Source organism: Pteronotus mesoamericanus, unplaced genomic scaffold (assembly GCF_021234165.1).
Source record: "Pteronotus mesoamericanus isolate MK-2021 breed Mesoamerican mustached bat unplaced genomic scaffold, CSHL_Meso_final contig_64, whole genome shotgun sequence".
Classification (NCBI taxonomy): Eukaryota; Metazoa; Chordata; class Mammalia; order Chiroptera; family Mormoopidae; genus Pteronotus; species Pteronotus mesoamericanus.
The window spans coordinates 2,731,112-2,756,769 of NW_026555224.1; the positions used below are offsets into that span (position 1 = coordinate 2,731,112).

General features: G+C 44.0%; 1 protein-coding gene across 3 annotated transcripts in view; it reads right to left on the reverse strand.

The window, feature by feature from the left end:
• Positions 1 to 7,373: 7,373 nt before the first annotated feature.
• PRKCB (protein kinase C beta) overlaps positions 7,374 to 25,658 on the reverse strand; it is a 313,522-nt gene continuing 295,237 nt past the window's right edge. For 2 of the 3 annotated variants that reach the window (XM_054580890.1, XM_054580892.1), the window contains one exon: positions 7,861 to 13,224. In XM_054580890.1, the coding sequence (XP_054436865.1) occupies positions 13,066 to 13,224 (159 nt within the window). In that variant the 3' untranslated portion in view covers positions 7,861 to 13,065. Of the gene's footprint in view, positions 13,225 to 25,658 lie in introns of all 3 variants that reach the window. The other variant, XM_054580891.1, reaches the window with a different exon arrangement.

Here is a 25,658-nt window from a genome sequence, read left to right on the forward strand (position 1 = left end):
TTGCAAGGGAGAGGCTCTCTCTCCCCAGGCCTGAACCATACAAAGCAAAGGTTGTCTTCAGGGAACCCCAAAGGAAGGCTGCACTCACAAATGGTGTCTTCGCCCCTAATTCCAGCTGGTGGGGACAACACCACTGGGTGAGGGACTTAAAGGCACCAAAATCCCTAGCAGTCAGAGTGGCCTTAATTTCTTCTCATCTTGTTTTCTGGGATGATTGGGAGATTCCATCCCTGATTACACTTGCCTGGTGGCACCCCCACAACAGGAGTCTTGGTTCCAGAATTACGCTTTGGTCAACTTACGTGTAGTTGGGTCACACTCTAGGCTATTATCTGGCCCACACCAGGTATCTCAGTTTCTTGGAGATGCTATAACAAATGACCACAAACTGGATGGCTTAAATGACAGAAATTTACACCCTCAGTTCTGAAAGCCAGAAGTCCAAAATCAAGGTGTAAGCAAGGCCAGGATCCCTCTGGAGGATCTAGGGGAGAGTTCCTTCTCTACGTCCTCCAATTCCTGACAGCTGTCAGCATTCCTTGGTTTGTGGCCACATCCCGCTGGGTTCTGTCTTCATACCACCTTCTCCTCTGTGTGTCACCTCTCTCTATCTCTTATAAGGATACTTGTGATGGCATTTAGGCCTTATTCTGGTACTCCAGGTTCATCTCTTTATCTCAAGATATTTCATTACACTTGCAAAGGTGCTTTCTCCAAATGAGGTGACTTTTACAAATGTCTGAGGTGGCCATTCTTCCACTTACTCCACTAAGTTTTCCTCCCCACTGCTGAAGCTCTCATCTTATCCTGCCTCTACTCGCTTTTAGTCCATGCCTTTTCCCTTCAGGAAAGGCGCACAGACCCAGGTCTCTAAAGAGACTGATGTTGGGGCAGTTTTTCAAATCTGTCACCTTCCTCCTCTGCACCTTTCCTCTCATCTCTGAAGATGAAGGTGGCCAAGGTCAATTGCACCCATTTTAACCTTGCACTGTTGCAGAGGCCTCCATTAATCTTCCTGCTCTTCCCCTTACCCTTACAAACTGTGTTCTCTAAGGCCAGATCATATCAATCCTTAATGTCTAAAGTCTCTGTGGAGAGACAGACTAAGGGCTCTCTAGAGATGTCCACATCCTAATCACTGAAACCCATGAATATGAGTTACCTTTTATGGCAAAATGGAACTTTGCACTATGTTAAGGTAATGAGATAGAGAGATTTTTCCTGGGTTATCTGGCGGGGCCCAGTGTATTCACAAGGGAAGCAAGGAGGTCACAGATAGAAAAGATGTGAGTATTTAAGCTGAGGTCAGAGTGATGTGCTTTGAAGACGATGTAGTGAGCGGGCCATGATCCAAGGAATGTAGCCCCTGTAGAAGCTGGAAAAGGCAAGGAGGCTCTCACAGAGCCTCCAGGAGGAACCAGCTCTGCAGACACATTGACTCTAGTCTGATGAAACTCATCTGGACTTCTGGCCTCCAGAACTGTAAGAGAATAAATTTGTGTTGTTTTAAGCCACACAGCTTGTGGTCATTTGTTACAGCAGCAATAGGAAACTAATAGTATCCAACTGGTTTTTATTGAATTTAGGAGAGTCAAATTTCTTACCAAGGTCTACAAATGCCTGCAAGATATGGCCCTGCCTTACTCCCTGGTCTTGCACTCACCACTTTGCCCAGTGCTTATCATTCTCTGGTGTCATGGACTCTTTGTTGGCCTTCTGCAGTCCAGGCCTCATGTTCTGGCCCTCAATGTCCTTTCTGTCTGGAATGCTTTACTCTGGCTCTTTGTCTCTGAGTTCCAACTATCACCTTCTCAAAGAGGTTTTGCTTGAGCCTTCGGGATGAATATCGGACAACCCAACCATCTCTATGTCTCCCAGTTTCTGTCCCACTACCTGCTTTGTTTCTTCATGACACAATTGCCATCTATTATACAATCATGTTATTTACTATATTTAACATGGTTCCCTCCAGAACATCAGCTGCATAAGAACAATAACCATGTTTTGTTCCCCATCTGGAACCATCATTGGTCCTAAAGAGAGATCTGTTGATTAAACAAATGAAATATATTCATTCTTATTCAGGTCTAATTATTTCCCTCTGCAGTCATGGGCTGACTGACATGGTTTCAGCCTCTGTAATATAATAACAAGGAAATCATTCTCAAGCCCAAGTTTGAGCTGGGAGAGGATAGAGGATGGGTTCTGCTTGCTGCTTTCTTCAGCATTTCCTCCTTAGCATAATTTAAACATATTTCCCCCTTCTCACCTACTTCACTTGGGCTCTGTCCACTTACAACTGGTAGAATTTTCTGAGGATGACCTTGGGGTCAAGTACTCTCAGGGGATCCTCAACTAAAGTTGCTGCAGGTCCTTTTGGTTTTTCACTATTTCACTAGGGAAGACATGTGAATCTAATCCTTCTCACATTTTAGGGGCTCAAGGAAACTCCTCTGTTTTGGGACCAGGGACCCTTAAATCTTATAGGCTTAGGGATGATTTGTGTTCTGTTCATGAGGAACCTGAGAAAGAGAGAGAGAGAAAGAACCTGAGTCTTTTGATCTGAGAAAAAAGTCATTTCCTTTCTGATAAATGGCATCAGTCTGACCGCCCATAGCAGCTCAGAAACTCTGGGTCAGAGAAAGAGTGAAGGTAGTGTCTCCTTCCCACCTCCACTTCACTTGATCTGGTAGATCAAGATCAGGCACATTCATTTGATACAGTGCTAAGACCCACCTTCATCTCCCATACTTCATTACGTATTATGTCTCTTGGAGAATGTCCTCCACACCCGAGTGGTAGACAGCTTCTGACATGGCTCCTAATAAATAGTCTCTGCCTTGCCCACATGTTCTTGTGTAATCCCTTCTCTCTAAGTGTGTGATGGATCTAGTGACTTGCTTGTAATAAACAATACAGGGAAAATGATATACTGTCACTTCACTCTTGTATTTTATTTACAAAAGAATAGAACTGCTACCTTCCTGGCTTTCTTGCTATATTGCCATCCTAGCTTGTACACTTTGATGAAGCAGGCCACCATTTTGGAAAGGGCCACATGGCAAGGAGCTGAGGGCATCCTCCAGCCAGAGCTGGTGAGGAACTGAGGCTCTGAGTGGAATGGCTCACAAAGGGCGGAATCCTGCCAACAACCATGTGAGCAAACTTGGAAGTGAATTATTCCCTAGCTGCACCTTCAGATGAGACCACAGCCCTAGCCAACACATCTACTGCAGCTTATGAGGGACCCTGAAGCAGAGGACCCAGCTAAGCTGTGCCTGGATTTCCAACATAAAGAAACTGTGAGCTAATACATGTACCTTGTTTGGGGTAATTTGTTGAGATCAGTAACCAATGCAATTCACACAATATCTAAGAATTCTGTATGCAAACCCACCCACCTTAGGGATATGCAGTCAAATCTTCAAATAGTAACCAACTCTTCATTTGCTAAGCATGGTCCACTATGCATTTATTTACCTCTTGGACCTTGTGGGAAAGAGTGGCTGGTTGAGAACAGAATTGAATGTTCCTGCATCTTTTGTTCAAATACCATTTTAATCTCATCCTGACATCTGGTTTAATTTGGGCAGGCTACACATCAGGGAAAAGAGCATTTATGAAACAAAACCCATAGTGGAGAGTGTGGTTCAGTCATTGAGCCAGGACTCTAGTGTTCAAACCTCTAATGTTTGGGGAAATTAGAATTCACTTTGGGAGCGAGCACTGCTTGTCTAGGAAGTGATGAGCACTGGTATCCCATGTTGGTCAAAGCAATTATCTTCAAAACCAGTAAGGACACAGGACCTGAGATACTTGACTTTAAGCTTTTAGATTTGGTTCCTATTTATCTTGCTTTACAATCCTCCCTGATTTCTCCAGAATCTCAGTTATGTGAGGTGAGAAAAAGAACCATGGCAGGAACAACACCTGAAGATTTAAGAATCTTGTTTTCATTGGTTTGAAAAGCTCTCAAGTTGACTCTAGTTATCCAGCTGACAAGCCTGAACTCTGGCACTGGGTCTTTGGGTGCTGCAGTTGAAGAGATAAGGAAGAAGACTAACTTCTGGTGATTCATGTGGCCTGACCATGGGGAAGCCTAGGAAGTTCCTGACCATTTTTTTTTACCACCTGTCTTATTTCTTTGATGCCCCCTAAGTTCATGAACAGTTTCATTGATGGACTGTGCCACAGACACAAAATTGGCCACACATTTTTCTATGCCTGTGCCCTTTTGCCTTTGCAATGTGTTTCTACAGTGCCTCTCATCCCAAAGTGGAATCTATCCACCCCTTGAATTTGGCTTATGGGAAAACAGCAAACATGACATAAGCAGAGGTTTGAAAAGTGCTTGTGCATTGGGATTTGCTTCCCATTACTACTCTTTGGAGTCCTTAAAACCACCATATAAAGAAGTCTATGTTCTAGCTGGAACACACAAGAACATTTTGGGCAAAAACAAGTCCTTCCAACTGAGCTTCCCCTAGATCAGTCAGTATGTCAAACACCACACATGTGAATGAGGCCATCCTAGACCAATTAGTCACCAGCTGACCTTTTACCTGACTGAGAATTCATAGCAAGTCCATCAGAGATAAGCTGGGATTTCCAGACCAGAAAAAACACCACTGTGAGTTAAATAAATGGCTATGTTAAGACACTAAGTGTTGGGGTGTTTTGTCACTGAGTATTAGATAATTTGATGTAGATTTGTATTGTGTGTATGTTTCCACCAACTCATCTTCTTGGTGCATTTTGAGTCCCTGAAGACAGAGGACTATAACTCATCAGTTCAAATTTAGGTCCTTGCCTTTTGTGGTGAGCTTGGAATGAAGCAATGGGGGGGACTTCTGTGGACTAAGTACAATGCCAAGTGAGACAGTCCTTTAACTGATTCTCATCATTGGCTTTTCTCTCTACATTACTAAGGAATCTTTGGGACAGCCCAAAATGCTCATTTGCAGAGTCCACCTTTGCATTTTGCTTCCTGAACATACATCCCCCTTGTTCCAAAAAGTTTCCAATTTTTATTCAGAGAGACAGCTCTCCATCCTCCATTCATGTGGTTTGGGTGGCACTCTACCCAGCAGTCCTGAGGTGCAGCTCAAGATGTATGTGGAAGATGGTCTCTAAACTGACAGAGTGCTGCTCTTCTCTTCCCCCAGAATTCTCACCCTGTATAATCCCCTTCCCTTCAGTGTGGGATGGATTTCTTGACTTGCTTTTAAAGAACAGAAAACAGCAACATGATGGGATGTCTCTTCTGAGATTGGGTTACTTATGAGATTATTGGCCTTTGGATTAGGCACTCTCTCTTGAATCATTCACACCCAGGGGAGCCAGTGGCCATGACCAGAGGCATGCTACAGAGACGCCTATTTGTCAAGGAACTGATGCTGCCAAAGACCCTGGAAGTAAGCTTCAACATAAATCCCATCCACTCCCCTGTTGACCATTTGTGACTGCAGCCCTGGCCAAGAGTTTGACTGCACCCTCACGACAGGTGTTACATCTGCTAAACCACAACCAGTCTCCTGCCCAGACATTGACAGGGAATAAATATTTGTTTCAAAATGTTGGAGCAATTTATAACACAGCGATAGATATCTACTACAACTTAGGTCTGGCCAATCAAGGCCCTTCCCCAACCAGACTAAGCCAATCAGAGTAAAGTGCAGAACTTTTATAGGATGTAATCTCAGGAAGATGAGAGGCTGGGAATCTTGCAGTCTTTTGTCCCTGTGAATGGAAAGTCCTATACTGTCTTGTTGTCTTTATCTCCCTAGCATCCACAACTATGCTGGCTCATAGCAGGTGCTCAATATTTATGAAATGAAACACAGGTTTATACCCAGCAGAGGAAGAAAATATGAGGGGTTAGCATGAAATGGGAGGAACCAGAAGCAGCATAGCAACCTCTTCTGTAATACAATCTTAAGTGGAACATGTCAGCAAACATCAATAGAAATCCACGTATTTTTCTTTTCTAAATGTGATGCATAGAACACAATTTCTTCTTTAAGTTGCTTTATTCTATTTTAACTGACAGAGTTTTAAAAATTCTGCAGAGTACACCAGGATCAATAGATCCACAGTCTCACCAATGCCCATTTACAGGGCGTCATCCAAGGAGATGAATAAACTGTGTGGAGTCATAACATACTTGGTGTGTCAGGCTTTTTCTTTTCTGCTACCCACTGACATTGGCAGCTCCAAAGGCATGTGCTATAGATTGGATTACTATATCTTTCAAAAATAAAACATAAGCATGAATTCATTCAGAGAAGAAGATACCAGGCTGATACACAATGATGTGGTAATGTGCCACTCGCATCTCAGGCATCCTTATCATGTCAACAGCATTTAAAAGGGACTTCCCTTATTTTGCCCTTCTCTTCTAGCCTCCTTAGCAGAGAAGAAGATATATTCCGTGCCACCCCCCGCCTGCCTTTTTTTGCAGATCCTGAATTAGGAGAAAATAGTAAAAGGTAAGTAGTTTTACAAACAATGACGTCCTCATAGACCACAGAAAAGTGATGTTTCTGTACTGACATCAGACTCCTTGCTGGGTTTTGGTATGGCTGGAATGAAATTTTTGTTATCTACTTTGTGCTCGAGGATTTAACACACACAAACCACATTGATGGGATGACTGAGCAGATAGTCTGATTATGGGCACAGGAAAATAGTGAGGTCATGAAGCCTGTGACTCGCAAGTGTCTCAACCTCAGATGGCTACAGCAGCCAAATAAGTGGATAAAAAGTGTGGACAATAAGGCATGGTGGAGAATGTGGTAAAATGAGAGCACACATTGCTTTTTTAAAAAAATCCTCAGTGCAGGATATGTTTATTGATTTTAGAGAGTAAGTGTGTTGGCGGCAGGGGGAGGGGGGCGAGTGAGGGAGGGAAGAGAAACATCAATGTGAGAGAGAACATTGATTGGTTTCTTCCCGTATGAGACCCAACCAGGGACTTGACCTGGGATTGATCAGGGGTTGACAACCTAGGTATGAGCCCTGACCAGGGATTGAACCTGGAACATTTTTGTTATACGCTCCAACCAACAGAGCACCCAACCAGGGCAAGTACACATTGCCCTGAAAGGAGACAGCCATGACTCAGTTCTGTCAAGTTAATCTGATTTTTTTTCAAGTGAATCTAAGGGCCCAGAAATTTAACTAAAATATTCCATTTTTTAAAATGTTGACAATGATTTCAATTAAATAAAATTTTGTGTATGTGAAACCAAGCTCATCTTCCAACCGCATCAGCCAATGGCTCTCCAGTTTGTAACCTCTGTAGCAGAGTCTATTAAAAGCAGACATGTTAACAAGAGTTTGCATATATTTACTGAGTTTAATCATATCAATTTTTAAACAAAAAAATCTCCTCCAAGAGACAATAGTTCACAGTAGTTGCAAAGCTTACTCACAATTTTTAAAAATACCAGTCATGCTTAGCATTCAAAGATATAGTAGAATAACTGTAAAAACTTTTACCAGAACGTCAGCTTCTGACTTTAAAAATTACAAATACTGAAGCATTTTGGTATCAGACAGTAGTTTTGACAGCGTCTGTTCATTCAATGAGTTTCTGGAAGTTCGGGAAATTGTTCCTCTATACTTTGATAAAGCGCTTACTCTAAACTAAACATTTTTCAAATGTAGAAAACAAACTAGCAAGCTACACATACAAAGAAAAGCCCTCTAGAACAAGCTCTTCACATGAGGAATGCCAGCATGTGCACCATGAATCCTGGAAGACTAGAATCAATACATACACATGGCCTGAAGTCTTACCCTCCAGGCTCAACAAAGGAGTATGCATTTACCTACACGTTAATGATAAACTCTGGGTTAGTATAGGAGAAGCCAGCAAATTCATTTTGGTCCAAGTTCATGATGAAGAGTTTGTCAGTAGGCGTGAGTTCCACAGGCTGTCTGGTGAACTCTTTGTCGAAGTTGGAGGTGTCTCGCTTGTCTCTCTGCCAAATGGAAAGCAAACATTAACACAGCATAAGAAGAAGGAAGCAGAACCGAGACATGCCAGTCATCGGGAAGCTGCTGAACTCTTGTGGGCAGAGTCAGAAGTAGCCCCGCGCTGAAAGTTAGAGCAGCTGCATTGCACGTGCTACCCCCAGCTTTCATTTTATATCCTATGTTGGCTTCAGGAGAGAAAACTTGGTGGAAATTTCCTAAGAAAGGAAATCAGACATTGAATTTCTTTAAGGGTTGTCATAAAGTGGGGAGTTAGTCTTGCTTTCTTTGGCTTTGAGATGAAATGAGTTGGACACTACTTCTCACCATGTGTAATGTCATAGAGTTAGTCAGTGGATAAAGTATCCCAGAGAAAACCACCCAAAAGCGATCCCTGTAGCTAGGATGACCCTTTCTTGAAGAAGAAAAGCAGTAACTACTTCACTCCCCACAAAGCAGAGTGGCATGTGGGGATACAGGACCACTGCTTAATGAAAGGAGCTGACCACTGTCCCCCCACATTCCCTGGTGCAATCTAGGCTTTCACAGGATGCTCAGAAATCTACCCATGGACTAGATGGTGGGCCTTCATCAGCCCAAAGGTCTCTCCAAGGATGTCGATAGCATGTATCTAGTCAACAAACTATAAGGAACAGAACCCAAAGCTTAAAGTCAGGTCTGTAAGGGCAACCTTACAATAAACAAACAAAAATTCTGTCTGTCCTAGTTATTCTGGCCTCCTTGCAGGTCTGCCCTGGTAACTTTGACCCCATGCATACTTCCATGCCTCTGGGCTTCCAGCAGAGGGTCCCTTCCCACCAGCTCCAGTTTGGAAATGGGACTTGGCATTGTGGACTTTGTCCTGAGGGCAGATCCTCATAGAAAATACCTGAATTTTACTCTAGAAATTGGGAGTGAAGGGGCCTCTCTGTGGAGACAATTCCTTTCTGAGTTTATAGTATCTGAGGCCACACGAGAACAGTGGTATTTAACTAAGGAGGGTTATTAACTCCACTGACCTTCTATTAATTTTCCTAGGAGGTCATTGTGATCAGTGTCCTATCCTTAGAAGAGGAGCAGATTAATAAGAAGTCTAAGAAATGAAAAGAGGTCTTGCATCCTGGTAGACAATTATCCATGGCTAACATGGACTATGTTTAGGTTTTTTGGCTTTTCTTAAGTTTTTTATTCTTCCCTAATTTTAATTATTTTGGAAAATCTCAGGCCATCTCATCTAGAAGCACCAGAAGGTGTCAAGCTAGGGGCAGTGTGCTGGAAGGAAAGTATCTCCCTGAGGGCCAGAAAGGGATCTGAGTGATACCCCCAAGAGATGAGGCTCAGGACTCAGAACTAAACTGTACAACCAGGCCCCTCTCTCCATAAAGGTATCTGTCTCTGTTCTAGTTTTGGTGATGTTGTGTTCTGTTTAGGCACAGAGAGAGTGCCTTTGGTCTTTTGGAAGGAAACCTAACCCAGCCACCATCCTGCATCTCCTTCCCTGCCCACTGTACTATAGGATTGTCCCAGAAATTAGTGTCAACAGGACACTGCTCCTCCTCTTCCTTCAGCTCAAACTGTGGTCTACAGAGAAAGCAGAACCCTGAACTCCTTGGAGGACTTTTTATTTCTTACAAGAAGCCTTTCCTGACTAACCCAGAGACTAATTATTTCTAGATCATACTAGGATTTCAATGACTTGTTTAATGCCTGTCCTCCTGGATTGCATCTTTATGGCTCCCAAGTGTGTTCCTGGCACCCAGCATAGGTCTGGCACACAGTGGATGCTCAATAAGTGATGGCTGGGTGAATGAGAGAAGGGTAGAATACAACAATAATGGCAAAAGTAAGTTAAAATCTTTCTTCCTGAATAAATTTGCAAAGTATTCTGAAGAGATCATCTATGTTGAAAGCTCTATTCCTCTATTTCCCCTGCACTTGAAATGTTGATAGCAAAAGAAACTGTAGGAATTCTGACTAATTGACACTTACTAGAAGGCTTCCCTGCCCAACCTCAGTGAAGTGTGTTAGGGGAACAATGACTTTGGCTTAAGTTCCATTTCTGAAAACTATCAAACTTTTGGAAAATAATGGCAGCAATTTGGAAAACGTAGAGCACTGTGTGTATGAGGTCTGTCCAGAAAAACTCCAACCATTGTTAATATAACAAGAACAGTTTGTGCAACATTGCTATAACCCAGCAGTCAAGGAGAGTGGACTGGAATGTGCATGCAGCATAAACAATGACAACTTCACTGTACTAGTCAGTGGGGGTGGTAAATGCCATTGTGTGAGCATGTGTACTGTGTGGTCATCACACTGAAAATGACTGAGCAAGTAGAGCAACGGATCTGCATCAAATTCTGAGTTAAGCTCACACATTCCTCTGCAAAAATGATTCAGATGATTCAGAAGGCCACAGCTATGGGCAACCTGTGACTGGCAGCTTCATCACAACAACATGCCCGCTCATGCATCACATCTCATGCAGGGTTTTTTGGCAAAACAACAAATTGCCCAGGTGACTCAGGCCCCCAACAGCCCAGATTTGGCGTCTTGCAACTTCTGGCTTTTCCCAAATCTAAAACCACATTTGAAAGGGAAGAGATTTCAGACCATAGGTGAGATTCAGGAAAATATGATGGGGCAACTAATGGTGACTGGGAGAACTGTGTGAGATTCCCAAGATGCCTACTTTGAAGGGGACTGAGGTGTCATTGTCCTGTGTACAATGTTTCTTGTATCTTCTTTAATAAATATCTCTATTTTTCATATTATATGGCTGGATATCTTCTGGACAGACCTCGTATATACAGTATATTCTTCCTATCTACCATCTACCCTACCTACCTATCTACCTAACTACATTGGTCTCTAAAGTTGTCTCAGGTCATTTGTCAACCACCCAATGTTTCTTCATGGTTTTTACCTTCCTGAGAGAGCACATCTGAGGAAAAGCCTGGTCCCTAACAGCCGGATGAAGGACCTCAACTAACTTGCCTATTGGTGGGCATGGCTTAGAGATGCCAGTTACAGAGCAGAAAGAGTCTTGCACCAAGTTTCAGGAAACGTGGGTTTGCATCCCAGCTCCTGACCTTGGGGAAGTCACTTCCTTTCTCCAGATGCCAGTTTCTCCAGCAGGGAGGTGAGGGGGTTCTGCCCCAATTTCCCTCCTTCTCTAAATGCCTAAACTTATCATCTGGGAATTCAAGTTTGCTTTACCTGAGGTCTAGAGGATTACCACAAGAGCCTTCTAGATGTTCCCAAAGCCTGCAGCAGGAAGCGAGAAGGCAGAAAGGGTCGAATGGCAGCAAATCCAAATTGTGGTTTTCTTAAAGATGAGAAGTTTTACTTCAAGGACACTTGTCAAGTTTTTAAAGTTCCCTTAATAGTCTCTTAGAAGCCCTGGAGCTTCCAGAAATCACTCAACTTGTTATAAGAATTCTCTGTAGGCCTGAGAATAGCAGGAGCCTGGAGACAAGGATGGGGAACACTTGCTGTCCTTATCTGTTTAGATAGAAATGGGATTTCTCCCACCGAAAGTCTCTTCTTGGGCTACTGGGATCTCATAAAGGTGCTTGCTAGAAAGAATATTTAGTCCAAGCTGGGAGGAGGAGTGATTTTGATAAGAAAATCAGGATCTCTCACCATGCTCCTAGCTGACCCCCAAATGTGGGCTGTGGGCTCTGATATCACTGGAAGCCCCTGATTAGTCCACCCCACCCTATTACAGACCACTGGGAGTCCTTGAATGGTCCTCAGCCTCCACCTCCCTAACTGGCTGAACACTAGGACTAAGATTAAGCTCTGGGTTTAGTCCGTTCTGTCTCAGGGCTGCGGGAAGCCCCACTTTGTAAGTTGGGGTCGACATTTTTCAAAGAGAGCCATTTTCCTTGAAATAGCATTTCTTCTTCTTCTGTTTTTAATATTGCATCTCGATGCTAGAAGAAAAACGGCACATAACACATATCCAGATACAAATGAACATTTCCACAAACATCTTGCAAAACCGCATCAAAGAGAAGGAAACAACTGTCTGTTTCGAGAAATGGTGTCTTTCTCAGAGCACTTAATTAGCTTTCCAAAGCCAGCAACAAACCTAAACCAGTCCCATCTGCTCTGGCATGGGTCCTCTAGGCCCCAGCCACAGTCTTCTTTGTAAATCAGTTGGTTATTGTGATTAGTAACAAGACATCTACTTCAGAGCATGTGCAACAAAGTGAGTATTTTCTTTCGCATTTGAACAACAGAAATAAAACCCCAAAGCAAATAAAGTTTGAAATGTAATGTAAAATTATGGTCCTTTGGGACCTTGCTAGAATGACCATGTCCTTTCAGAAAGTGGTTCCAAATGCCCTTCCCAAGTAGTGTGGGGATGAAGGTGATCAGGGACATACAGGGTCAGGAATGAAGGCATTGAGGCAGCACCCAAGCTGGTTGCCTTTTTGACCTTTTGAGGTGCTTTTAGATAGCAGCTATCTAAAAGCACAGTTTTGTAATTTTAAAAGGGCTTAGATAATCTCCTTAACTTTGAGTTTAAAAAAATAACAAATAAAATTTTATTTTTAGCACATTCTTTTCAAGGCTTACGGTGCCTCCAAACCAGGCAGAATGGAGGAATTCCCTCTAAGTCAAAGCAACCATATGCTTGGACATCAGCCAAGCTCCAGACCTGGAAGTGGAAGAACACTGCTAGCATCCGATGATCCACTCGTTGGGTCGGAAGAATCTAGGTTGGGTGGTTGGAGCTGAAGAATGTAAAAAAATGGCAATGCAGAAATGAAGGAAAAGAAAGCAGGCATTCTCTGTCCCTACTGGCTCTACTTAGCTGACATGCCAGAGAAAATTAATTGTAAGAGGACTTGGATAATGTGTTAATTATGCAGCAGCATTTTCAGCATGACATCTGCATAATTCCATCTCATAGAGATGCTCCAAACTACCTGAGGACATTTGGGTTCTGGAACATGGTCACTCTAGTCTCATCAGCAAATAAACATGGATGCAGCGTCACAATGAAAAAAAAAATGTCACCACAGTAACCGTTGAGCTTGAATGACAGAAATGAAGGACGGAGATCTACACATCTACTTAGCTCTTGACTTCAGGTTTTAAAAATTCAGAGTTAACAAAGGAAAATCCTTCGAATTCTGATTGGTCAATATTCCTGATGACTTCCTGGTCGGGAGGTGTTAGGACTGGTGGATGACGGGTGAAAAATCGGTCGAAGTTTTCAGCATTTCGCCCACACTATGAGAGGGGAAGAAAAGAACTTGTGGTGGGTGGAAACAAAACACAATAGAACCAAACAAAATTGGGTGTGGTTTTCTCCATCCCTTCCCTTTCACTACCCCGGAGAGGTTGTTTCCATGACCAGACATGAGAGCAACATAAAATGCAAAATTTTCATGACCTTTGGTTCATGACCTTGGGCTCCTGACCTTCAGTTTCTGTAGCTCATGAGCTGCCCCTGGTGTCCACTGGGCAGTCAGGAGCTGTATGGCAAAAGCATGAGATGGTGGGGCTGGTGGCATATGTCATGTTTCCCTCCTCCCCTCCCCTCCAAGGAGTCAGCCAAGCTTGTCTGCTGAAAGAGATGGAATCAGGGTACCTAAGATGTTTTATGTGGCAAAGATGCAAAATAATGACCCTTATACATCACCTGGGAGATCGCAATATTTAGGAGCAGGTCCCTCAAACTGTTGTCTGTTGGCTCTCACTCAGGAACAACTGACATTTTCTAGCTCAGCAGATACAGGAGTTTACAAATTCCAGTCAACACAGAAAGCTCCCTGGACCTGGGTTTTGGTGGCTGCAATGCCAGGTCACCCACGGGGCCCTGGGTAGCTGGATGAGCTACTGGTCTTTAACTATAAGGTGTGAGAAGGTTAACAGCCATTCTTTCTGCAAATGGGAAGGAAGGGAATGGGATGAAATACAAAGCAGAGCTTGGTCAGCCAGTCGGGCTCCAGAGGGAAAACCACTGCCATTTTTCACCCATCCTGTGGTCCCGCTACAGGAAAGGTCTTGGTCTGAGGCAGAGGTATAACACGTGTATCAGTGCACACACATGCACACCCTAGTTTCCACCTAATTAGAAGGGACAAGTCACAAATTTGATGTTCTTTGTTCTTCAGCAGAAAAGCCCATTTGCTTTCTAACTGTTTCAAACAGTGTCTACAAGAGGCAACCACAATCTAATAATACAGTAGTAGGAGTGTAATTATAACGGCTAACATTTATTATGCATTTGCTATATGCCAGGGACCCTAGAATTTTCTTTACATTCATTATCTTATCTAATCCTCCCAATGACCCTAAGAAATGGGTTCTATTATCATCCTATGGGATAGATGACTAAACTGAGGCCAGGAAGATTACATCATCTGTCAAGGTCACACAGCCAAAGAGCAGCAGAGCTGCACTGTGGGCAAGTTGGCCTAGCATCAGAGCCCAAACGTCTGTCTCCATTGGACAAGAATGATTGACAGGTTGTTAAGTTATTGAATAAGGGGGTGGGCGGGCCTGGGAGGGGAGGGAGGAGAAATCAAGGATGAGAATGATGAGGTCTCTGGTTTGAGTGAGACAAAGAAAGCAGGAGAAGTCAGAAAGATGACTATTTCATTTTGGACATGATGACTCTGAGGGACCAGTGAGATTCTAGGAGATGACCTGAAGGAGTTAGAAGTACAGGTTCTGGACCTCAGGAGAGAGGTCTTAAAAATTTTTTTTTAAAAGACAGAATATGGAAGGTGCAAAAGAGATAATAATAACAGGGCATTGTCACTGCAGAAAAATCTCCAAGAGGTCAAGTAGGGAAGGCACTGAAGTTTTGCCATTGCATTTGGCAACTGGAAGGAGACGGATGAGGAAATGCCAGGCTGTGCCCACTTCACTGGGAAAGGGAAGGTAAGTTGAGAAAGTCAAGGAATACAAGCTCCTCTTTCAAGCCCTCCAGTCACAGGGAGCAGAGGTACTGGGTATGTGTGCAGGGGATGTAGCTCTCAGATAAGAGAGACGGAGCCTCTGGCTCCATCTGGGTTTGGGAAGAAGGAAGCCCAAGCAGACATGGGACTGAATCTGGACATTGACGCCCACTAGCTGTACAACTCAGGCACATTCTTTAAGGTCTCTTTTGTGAACCACTACAGTTCTCATTGCTCTCACAGGGGGCTGTGATGAGGATAATATGAGAAAATCAATGTGACTAGTACAGTGCCTGATCCCCTGCAAGTAAGTGCTCAATGCGCCCTAGCCCTAAGCATTACTTTCTTCTTGTTTTCTTGTGTCTACTACAAATCTCTCCAGACAGCATATGCTTCATACAATGGAGTGTCCTCAGGCTGTTTTTATTGTAAATACTGAGGAAACAGTCTCATATTATTTTCTCTTCTTTTTTTTTCCAGCTTAATTTTTCCCTTCTTATTGAATTTATTGGGGTGACAGTGTTAACCAAATTATACAGGCTTCAGGTGCCCAACCCTACAACACATCATCTGTATTGTGTGTTCACCACCCCAAGTCAAGTCTCCATCCAGCAGTTTTCAGGATATTCAAGTTGTAAATACTGAGGAAACAGTCTTGCATTTTTAAAAGGCTTGTGTCAGACTTAGAGAAATATATTTGTTATTCCAGACTATACTGTTCCAGCTTTTTGATATCTTGGCTTCAGGTCTCAGAAAATGAGAAGTGACCCTGCCCCCAGCCATACAATCTGAGACCTGGAGTCTCACAGATAGTCTGCTGGCCCACGGGAGAGAACGCCCACAAAAAGATGGACCCTTGGCATCCATGCAGCATGGTCAGGGCTGCTGTCCAGATTCTTTCTCTCTTTATTCATTTTCTCAGTCAAGACATATTTATTGAGTATCTACTGTGTGCTGATCATAAATTATACAAATCCATGCCTTGTGGATCTTACATTCTACTGGGGAAAAAAAGGCAACAAACAATAAAAATGTAACTGGAAATGTAAAGATATATTTTAATGCTGGAGAGAAGTGATATTAAGAAAAATGAAGTCAGGTCAGAGATAAAGAGTGAAGAGAATGTCATTTTTGACAAGGCAGTCAGCTCTGTGGAAATGACCTCTGCATGTGGAAGTCAGCACACAGCCATGAGGCCGGTGTGGCCAGAGCAGTGACCCAGGGAGGGAAGGAGGGGTCAGAAGGGGCACCAAGAGCCAGGTCATGGGCCTCGCCGGCCATGTGAAGATGGAGGGTTTTCGCACCACTGGGGAATTCTTTCTTCCTTTTTTTTTTTTAAAGATTAAAAGAAATTTATTTATTTATTTATTTATTTATATTGTTGACACTGTTAACAGATGTCCCCCCTGACTCATGTTTCAGCAGGATCATGGGAGCTGTGCACAGAAGAGGCGGATGGGCTGGGGGCAATGGCGGAAAGAGTGAGGCCAGTTAGGAGGCTGCTGCAACGATGCAGGCAAGAGATGAGGGGGGCCTGGAGGAAGGTGATAGTGGGGGACACGGGAAGATGCACTTGGTTTGGGGATGAACTTTGAATGTGAAGTTCACAAGATATGCTGGTGGGTAGGATATGGGTTATGTGAGAAAGAGGGGACTGGTCAACAACCCCAAGACCTCTGTCCTGAGTTACATGGTGGGTGGGGCACACAAGAGGTAGAGCATACTTATGGGGGAAATTGGGCATCAGTTTCATTTGTGGTACAGCTGAGTGCCCAGGGGAGCTGTGACAGACTGAGCGGGAGCTTCCTGGCTGTTGCGTGGGGACTGCAGAGGAGCGGGAGCTAGACTGATGGCAGAGGCACTGGGGAGGGCAGAAAAGACAGCTGCAGTCACCCCCCAGGAGAGAGATGGTGGGAGAGTGGTAGAGAAGGGGATGGGCCGAGGGGACGGAGGTGCCCATGGCAGGGACGCAGGGGTGAGGTGGCCAGTTATAAGGCAGGCCTTCAGGTGTTTTGCTTTGGCCTGGGTGTTGGGACCCAAACCAGCCAGTCTAGGAAGCCTGTTAGCGGAGATACAGAGTCTTCAGGGGCCATCACACTCCCCACTGCCTCAGTGAACAGTCAAATCTTTTAAGTGAGATGGCAGTAAAGAGATGCAAGGACAAGGGTTAAGCAAGGGGGCACGATACAGGGGGAGTATGTTGTCCCTGCTAATAAGCAACTTACTGGGCTGGCAGATCACAGCCTCCCTAGACATTGCCATGTTTTTCAAATGGAGCTGTCACTGTGTGTTAGCTTCAACAGAGTTCCCCAAATGGAGACATCAGCCCGCAGGAGGCACAGCCCGGGTCAGCTCTGTGCTTGCTGCGTCCTTGCAGGATGGGCAGCTCAGTGGCTGGGATCTAATGGCAAATGCAGTGCAGACCACACTTGCTTCTCTGGCTGTCTTGGGCGAATACTCCCTCCTCACTTAGCTATTCAAAGAAAACCAAGCCTCCTTGTCATCAGGATACACCACTGGGGCTCCTGGAAGAGAGATGGGGGCCAAGCCAGCCAGGTTATTTAAATGAGACGGCACCTCATCCAAGGCTGGAGAGGGAAATAAGGATTGTGACTTGTCATTCAGTGGTGCCCCTGAATATAAGAACCTAGACAGTTTGAAACATTTGTCTGTGAGCTGTTACATGTGAGCTATTTTTTTCCCTTCTTCTTCTCTGCTTTCTAATTTGTTTCATTGTGTCAATAACAGCTCTTAGTCTAGTTGTCAAATGTGGAGTTGGCTGAGACACAGCAGCCACCCGGATCTTGCAGAGACTCCAGCTTAGATATGTCACTTCTCTGCTCTTATGGGCAATGGCTCCCCATTGTCCAAAGCCCACAAGCTTCAGCTTGGCTGACAGGACTGTTTAGGACTTAGCCCTAGTCATCTGCTAACTAGCCCGCTTCATGCCCACAAGCCATAGCCCAACTCTCTCCACCCCAGCACACCCTCCAGCTGTAATGACCTCCTAGTTCCAGGGACACTATCTCTCCTCCAAGCCTTTCTTTGCACAGGCTGTCCCCTCCGCCAGGAACGCTTGCCTCCCACTGCTTCACCTTCACCTGGCTGTCTCCTGGGCAGCTTCTCTGTCTCCAACAGAGGTCACTTCCTCCAGGAGGCCTTTCCTGAACCCCTCCTCTATACTCCTGGGTTTATCCCATCAAGACACAGAATGTCCATCAAAGAATTGTTAGAAGAGAAAAAAAATTAAAATCAACTATCAACCAATAGGGAAATGTTAAATAAATAATGTCTATTTGATGTATTCTCAGGCAATACACTTTTAAACATTAAAAGATAAGGAAGAATATTAAATGACATCATTCCATATAATTACTAACAGTGTATACCATCTGTTCCCATTCTATAAATTATGTACACAAATGTGTATGTGATATCTGTACAGATATTATATACAAGCTCACAGAGACTGGGAGACTTCTAGATTGTTTCATTTTCTCCCTTTTCTTTTGTGCTAGATCGTGTTTTTATAATTTAAGTAACAATCAGCTGGGGGTTTTCTGTAATAAGAAAAAAACTACTTTAAATGAAGGAGCTACTGCCCTGGAAGACAGAGGGAAAATAGAAATGAAAAGAATGGGGATATTTAGCCAAATTGCTAAGGTCTGCCTGATGCTGTTTAATGGGTTCCATCTTAGTTAAGAACACTAAGACCTCTGAAGTGGCTGTCCTAGTGTGTATTTTGGGGCCAACGGGATGATGATGAAGGCTAATATTGAGGTCCTGGACATCTTCTGCCCAAGTGTGTCAGAAACCAGAAATGCAAAGATGCATAAGAGGGTCCCCGTCCTTGTCATCCTGGAGCTTACAGACTAGCAGCAGAGGTAGATGCACACAGCCACTGACTGGTACCATGTGATAGTGCTGCCATTAAGCAACAAGGAAGAAACCTAAGGAGGGCCTGGGAGACTTGCTGGAGGAGGTGACATCTAAGCTGAGGGGACCAGGAGGGAGAGCACTGCTTCTTTGAAGGAGAGAAGGAAAGAGCCCGGGGGAGAAATGGAGGTGAAAAGAGAGCAGGATCGAGATGCTGAGGAAGAGAATAAAGGCCCATCCCATGCTGTTTGCTGCTCACCCGGGTTTGGTAACATGAGGCTACAGCCCAAGAGAGCTTCCTGCCTGGCCTCCATCAAGACAGGAACTGAAACTGGAAGGTCGCATGAAAAGACACTCACGCCATAGAGCGTGGGTAAAAAGACAAATCTCTTTGTCAAATGTGCACATCCAGTGAAATCCAGGGTCCTCCAAATGCTTTGGAACAGCACTCCAGAGCAGGAAGATGAAGGGACTCCACAGTGAGCAGCAGCCGGCAAAGCACAGATCCGCACTCTTATTTGATTATTTTCAAAAGTCCCTTATGGACCAAGGTTTTTCAACTGAGCAGAGTCAGACAATATTGAGCATGGTCTGGCCTTTGGCAAAGACAAGAAATATGAAAGACCCCTTGTCTCTAAATAATGAAGGTCCCTTACAAGCAGGGTATCTGACTGCTTGTGTCTAGAGGAAGTGGCCAAGAGAGGGGTCTTTTGTGCTTGACAGCAGGTTTCATTTATTTTTTAAATTTTTCCTTTAAAGATAACATGCAATGTTTTGTTTGCTTCCAGATCTCAGTTTAAATTCCACCTGCTCAGAGAGGCTGTTCCGATCACCTCCAGGTGCAGCAGGTCCCTCAGTCTCTCCTCCGGTTATTCTCTATCAGAGCATCCTGTCCATTTCTTTCACATGAAATAAAATATTCAAATACACCAATCTATAATTAGATTTCTCTAATTATATAATATATATAATTTCTATAATTTATATATTATATAATTATAATATATAATTTCTATAATGTGATTTCTCTGCTTATCGGTTTATTGTCTAAAATCCCATCTAGACTGTAAGCTCCAGGAGAGCTGCAGCCCTATCTGTTGTGCCCACCATGGCATTCCTGCGACCTAGTACAGACTTTGGCACTCAGAAGGCACTCAATGTTGTCAAACAGATGAATAGTAGTGTGCATTAAGTGCTGATTATTAGCCAGATACTGCGTAACTGCTCTACAAGTTTATCTCACTTAATCACCTGGCAGTCCTAGGACAATTCTGCTATGAGGAGTAACGGGTTTAGAGAGCTTAAGTATCTGACTACAATTTGACCTCTGATCTGACTACTGATCCAGGCTCTTCCATCAGTCTCCTGCATTTATTGCCAAAACAAACAAGTTGTGCAAAAGCACCAAGAAAAAGAAACAACACACCCCTTTGTAATTCCAACAGCCCTTTATCTTCATCAGGTTAACATTTTGGTCTGTGTCCTGGATGGTTGGATGGATAGGTGGATGGATGTTTTTCACTTTTAGAACCAATGTAGATTCATTATTATTTAGCCTGCTTTTAAAAATCCAGATGAAACATATTTTAACCATTTTTTATGTCGACAAAGTATCGTATTTTTCTTATTTACTCTTTACCGTTCATCTGAAACCCATGATGCTGGCTTCAAATAAACTAGCTCATAAATAGTAATTATCCTTTTATTTGCCTATGTTTTTATAGCTTTGATTCTCACAGGTCTGTGAGAAAGGCAGAACAAAAATTATCCCCACTGAACAGATAATTTGAAATGTTAACAATTGGTCAGGGTCACACGGGAAGAATCAAGATTCAAAGTCCCGGCTGTTTGATTCCAAAGACCACATCTCGCTGCCTTATAAATTATACCAATGTGGCATGGACTTAAAGTTAAGTTGACCTGGGTATCAATCCTGGCACCGTCACTCCCCAGCCATATAACCTTTAATCGAGTTAGCTAAGTTCCCTAAGCCAAGTTTTCTGTTATGGCAAATGGAGCTACTTTGTAGTGTGCGGTGAGGATGACTCAATCACACATACATAAAATATTTGACAAAATAGCTGGTAGCCACTGTTGAGTGTTGACTGACTCAGTCCTGTCCAGTGAGCTAGTCTGATGGGTGTGCTTGTGCTCTGGCAACAGAGGGGCCCTGCCACACCCTAACCTATCCTAGAATGTGACTGCTATAGTTACAGGCGCTTAAAACACAAAATTAAATCTTTCCCACCAAGGCTGGTGGGACATGTGAGGGACCTGCAAGGTGAAGCCAGGCCCTGCAGCTCCCCATTAGAGGAAGTGAGGGAAAGATGTGTGTCCAGGGGCAAAAGGGACACATTGCCACTCCTACCCAAGCCTCACTCCTTAGAAAGACATTTCAAGTAGACTCACATACCACCTGCAAATTGCTGTTTTTCATACCCTAGTTGGGATATTCTGTGGTTGTTTTTAAGAAACTGCACTTGTAAATAAAAAAGAAATAAGCTTATTTTCTCTCCCTTCCTAGGTCATGGGCATATTTCTCCCTCGAAATTCTACTGGCATCAGAAGTATCCACAGTCAGTGTCTCTACCGGGAGTGGCTCTGGAGGCAGAAGGAAAATCAGTGAGCCCAGTGCCATAAAAACAAAGAAGAGGAGCAAACAAGTCTGAATTTATGTCCTATAGATATACTCACACATACAGGAAATCAGGAAACTATTAAAAGGATGAAGAACATTGGACGTGCTAATAAAAACAATCTCCAAGATGGATGGGAGTGCAGCAAAGCACGGAACTGACCACGGCACACGGACATGGTGCGCAATGTGGGGTGTTTCTGTGCTGAACACAGCCTCTCCAGCAGTCACACCAGAGCCTGGTCACAGTGGGCAGCTGTGGGAAGGAGAACCAAGGAACCTACCTAGGGGTCAGGTGGGAGGTACTTAACTACACTGCAGAGTTTTTGATGATGCTTGAACATTTTACTTTTTCAGACTTTAGTGGGAGGATGATTAAAGTACTAAATAAAATAGCAAGATCAAGAAAGATGAGACAAGCCTATAAGAGGAGGCCACTTTGAGGTCATTGCTGGCTCAGTAAGAGAAATTTCAATAGAATGGTGGGGGAAGAGGCCAGGTTGCACGAAACTGAGGAAAGAATGGATTACATCTAAGTGGAGAGAGCAAGAACTGGCAACTCGTTCAAAAGTGTGCTTGACCAGATATGGCAGTAGCCCTAGTAGTAGAAAGGAGGGACACCCTACATCTGAGGGAAGGGGTGTTTAAGATGAGAATGATGTAGCATGTGTGTGTGTTGAGGAGGAAGAGCCTGGAAAGATTCAGAGTGGACATGTACTGGTTTGGCCCACTCAGCAGGCATTCCTTCCTTTTCCAGCAAGGGGCCCCACTCTTTTTTCTCTCTCAAGACGCCTGGTTTGAATAGAGGTAGGGCCAGTCCTTTGGCAGGTGACCCAGGCCTGGCCAATCAGCACGTCCCCTCCCCCACCAGCACAGTGAGTGCTTTCAAGATGGCCATGCATCCCAATGTCTTCCAGTAAGACTGAGTTCCAGGCTGCTGGGAATTTTAGGAAAAGAAAGCTCTTTTTTTGGCAGAAGTTGCTCAGATAATAGGATGTAAGTCTGGAGTAGCTACGTGCCCTAGAAAACCTTCTGAGAACCAAGAATGAAGTCTACACAGAGGAAAGCAACCCAAAGGATACAGAGAAATGGATTCCTTTTGACATTATTGAATCTGGCCATAACTGAATACTTAAAATTTTTTTGTTGTTTAAATGTCAGTTTGAACCAGGTTCCTATTTGCAACCATAGGAGCTTTCAGTAATATAGGGAGAAGCTGTGGGCGCAGACTAGACAGAGGTTATGTGCCTAAAAGCAGATGGGAGGATGGGGGTTCAGAGCAGGAGGGGCAGAAAAGTCTTACTTGAGAGGGTACACCAGAGGGAAGGAGGGCAAAGAGGTCAAGATGACTATGTAGGTGCAGGAAACTGGGAGCCACCACCCATGGGTACACACTGGCCGTAATTTTTCCCGTGACTTAGGAATTGTGGCTACCAGATGAGACCAACAGAACTGGGCCTGTGAGTGGAGAGCCTGCATTTGTGGAGACTCAGGGGGGCTGAGTTACTTGCTCATCTTTACTCAGCTGCTGAACAGCAAAGCTGATACTTGAATCTTGGGTTCATTTGACTCTCAGCCCACATTCTGCTGGACCCAGTCTCCCTGGATCCTGCTTATCTCCTTAAATTCTCCCACCATTTGGCCAATAGTTTTCTGGAACATGTGATAAGAATTACAACCTGGGCAGGGCAGAGGACTGAATCAAGGAAGCTGACTTCATGAATATGCATTCAACAGAGCCCACCCCCCAGGGAAGTACTTAAACTCAGAACTGGACCCAGAGCAGTTCAAATCCCATGCCTGTGCAGCTGAGTTTGGAAGATGTGAGAAGAAACATTGTAGAGGCCAATAAGGGTTTTGGAAGGAAAGAAATAGGAATTTAAATTAAATTGGCACTCAGACTGACCAGCTGTGTGACCATGAGCAAGTTATTTCACCTCTCTGAGCCTGTTTCCTTAGGAGTACAGAGGAGATAATTGTAACGTCTACTTCATGGGGTTGTGGTGAGATCAGTAAAACAGAGTGCTCTGCTCTCTAGTAACACTGAAAAATTTAATAGAACATGTATAATCCACTTTATGATTACTATAAATAGTGTTATTAATAAAGCCCTATATCCATTAAGTGGAGTTTCAGTTTTCTTGCTCTGGTTCTGCTTTATTCCCTGTGCAGGTCACACAGGCAGATCTCTGGACCTCTGCTTCTCGTCCACAGAATGGAGGAGTTGAATCCCACTTCTCAGGAATCTTTCAGTTCTTGACTTCTATGATACTCCAGTGGTTATTGCCACACATATCCTACGAGTTTCATGCTCCCCTAGCAGTGTGACCTTCCCATCTACCAGTTCAATTGAAACTGTTGGCTTCTGTGCCAGGGGACAGCTCAAAGTCATGTGCCAGGCAACGAATTTAGGAACTTCACTGGCCCCGAAACCTGCCAATTCCAACCATCCCAAGGGATCCTGGGTCAACTGGCAGTTTCAATAGGGGTTTCATGGGTGATTGGATGGATGGAAAGCGATAAGCAGGCAGATGCCAGGTTTTGTGTCCTAAACGACTCTTGGCTATCTGTTAGTCAGTGTGCAAATGTAGCCTAATGCTTTGATTAAGATCTCTGCTAATCCCACACTCTGGATCACCAAAGGAACAAACAGCGCTGCGTGTGGAAGTCTGCCACTTGATGAACCTGTCTTGAGTGTCTCCTTTTCGATGCTGCTGTGTCCTGCTTCGAGAGGTTAGTCAGTGTCTGCTGCTTTTTGTCAGCCTCAAACCAAAGCCTTAAGGAACCAGTGAGATTTGCATCAGTGAATTATAAAAGGTATGAATATGCTACTTATTTGTGGCGGTATTTTAAAATAAATTTAAAATCATTTGAATTTTAAAAATACTTAGTCTTTTTCTATTATGTAACAGAAGTCATTAGATGCTGTTATCCTAACTTCCTTGCATTAGTGTAATGAAAACCTTAAAAGGAGCTCTGACTGCTCCTAATAATCTTCCCAAGGATGCTGGACGAGAGAAGTTCATGGTTCAAGTCCTGCCTCTGCCACCTGCTAGCCCTGAACCTTGAGCAAAAGACCTAGCCTTTCCAAGCTGCACACCCTCACCTGCAATGTGGTCAGAATGATACCTACCTCACAGAGTTGTTTTGAGAATTAGAGGAGGTAATGACTGGAAGCCACTTAAAAAGAGTACCTGGCACAGACAAGAATTCAGCACTGCTTCCAATGTATTTGAGTAGCACAAATTTTATGAGAATTACTTTAAATCCCAGTTTCCCAAAAGGTATTTTTCTCTTGAGCATTTGGCACTTTAGGGGAGCCAGGTTCTTTTCTTTCATCAATCAGATGAAGTAAAAGTGAGATCCCTTTAGGAAGCCTTGAATTTGGAGTTTTAATAGCACACATACAAAGGTGTACATGCTGCAGTTTCAATCCAGAAATGTCAGCACCTCAAATACACATTCAGACACACACACAGAGACACCCATACGGTGTGAAGGGCAATTGGATTTGGAGGAGAATGTCACATGGGCAGAAGTGCAGCTCAGTAAAGCAGTGCTTGATGCCTTTGACCTCAACAGCATAAACAATGTTTTTGGATGACAGAACTACCCAGAACCCAAGTGCTGTGAGCGCGCTTTAGTTTCTGAAGCAGTGCAGCTTTTACACTCCCAGAAGCATGGGTGTGCTATGCGATCAGAGAGTGTATAAAGCATGCTGGAAAGATATCAGGTGAAAAGCCAGAACACAGTAGGGTGGGGACTGGGGCTCTGCCTTCTCAGTCTGTAAGATTCTGAGGCTTTTCTGATGTGCAAATGCCTCAAAATTCTCCAGGGCTTTATGTAAGGTGAAGATAAGAGTGAACCACAAGAGCAGGAACGATGGGATCAGTCTATAGTACTGTGGTTTGGAGGGGGTGAGGCCTGACAGCTGGGCTGGAATGGAAGGAAGGGGGAAGGAATGCGCTCATCATGTCAAGGTGACACTGCCGCTGCCCATGGTGACAAGGTGTAGGGACAAGGGCTCTCCTTAATGCCTGCTTCTCCTCTGGTTGTACTCCTCTTGGTGTACAGACCCTGCTCAGTGTGACCTGATGATCAGACTGTTGGCATTTCAGAACAACACCGAGCCATGTTCCCTCAGGGGCAGGTGACTGAGAGACACCCTAGCGTCTAAGGCTCCATGGACTGTAACGGCGCAGGGCGTTCTTGTCACCTACTTATTTCTCTCTCATTTTTCAACTTGA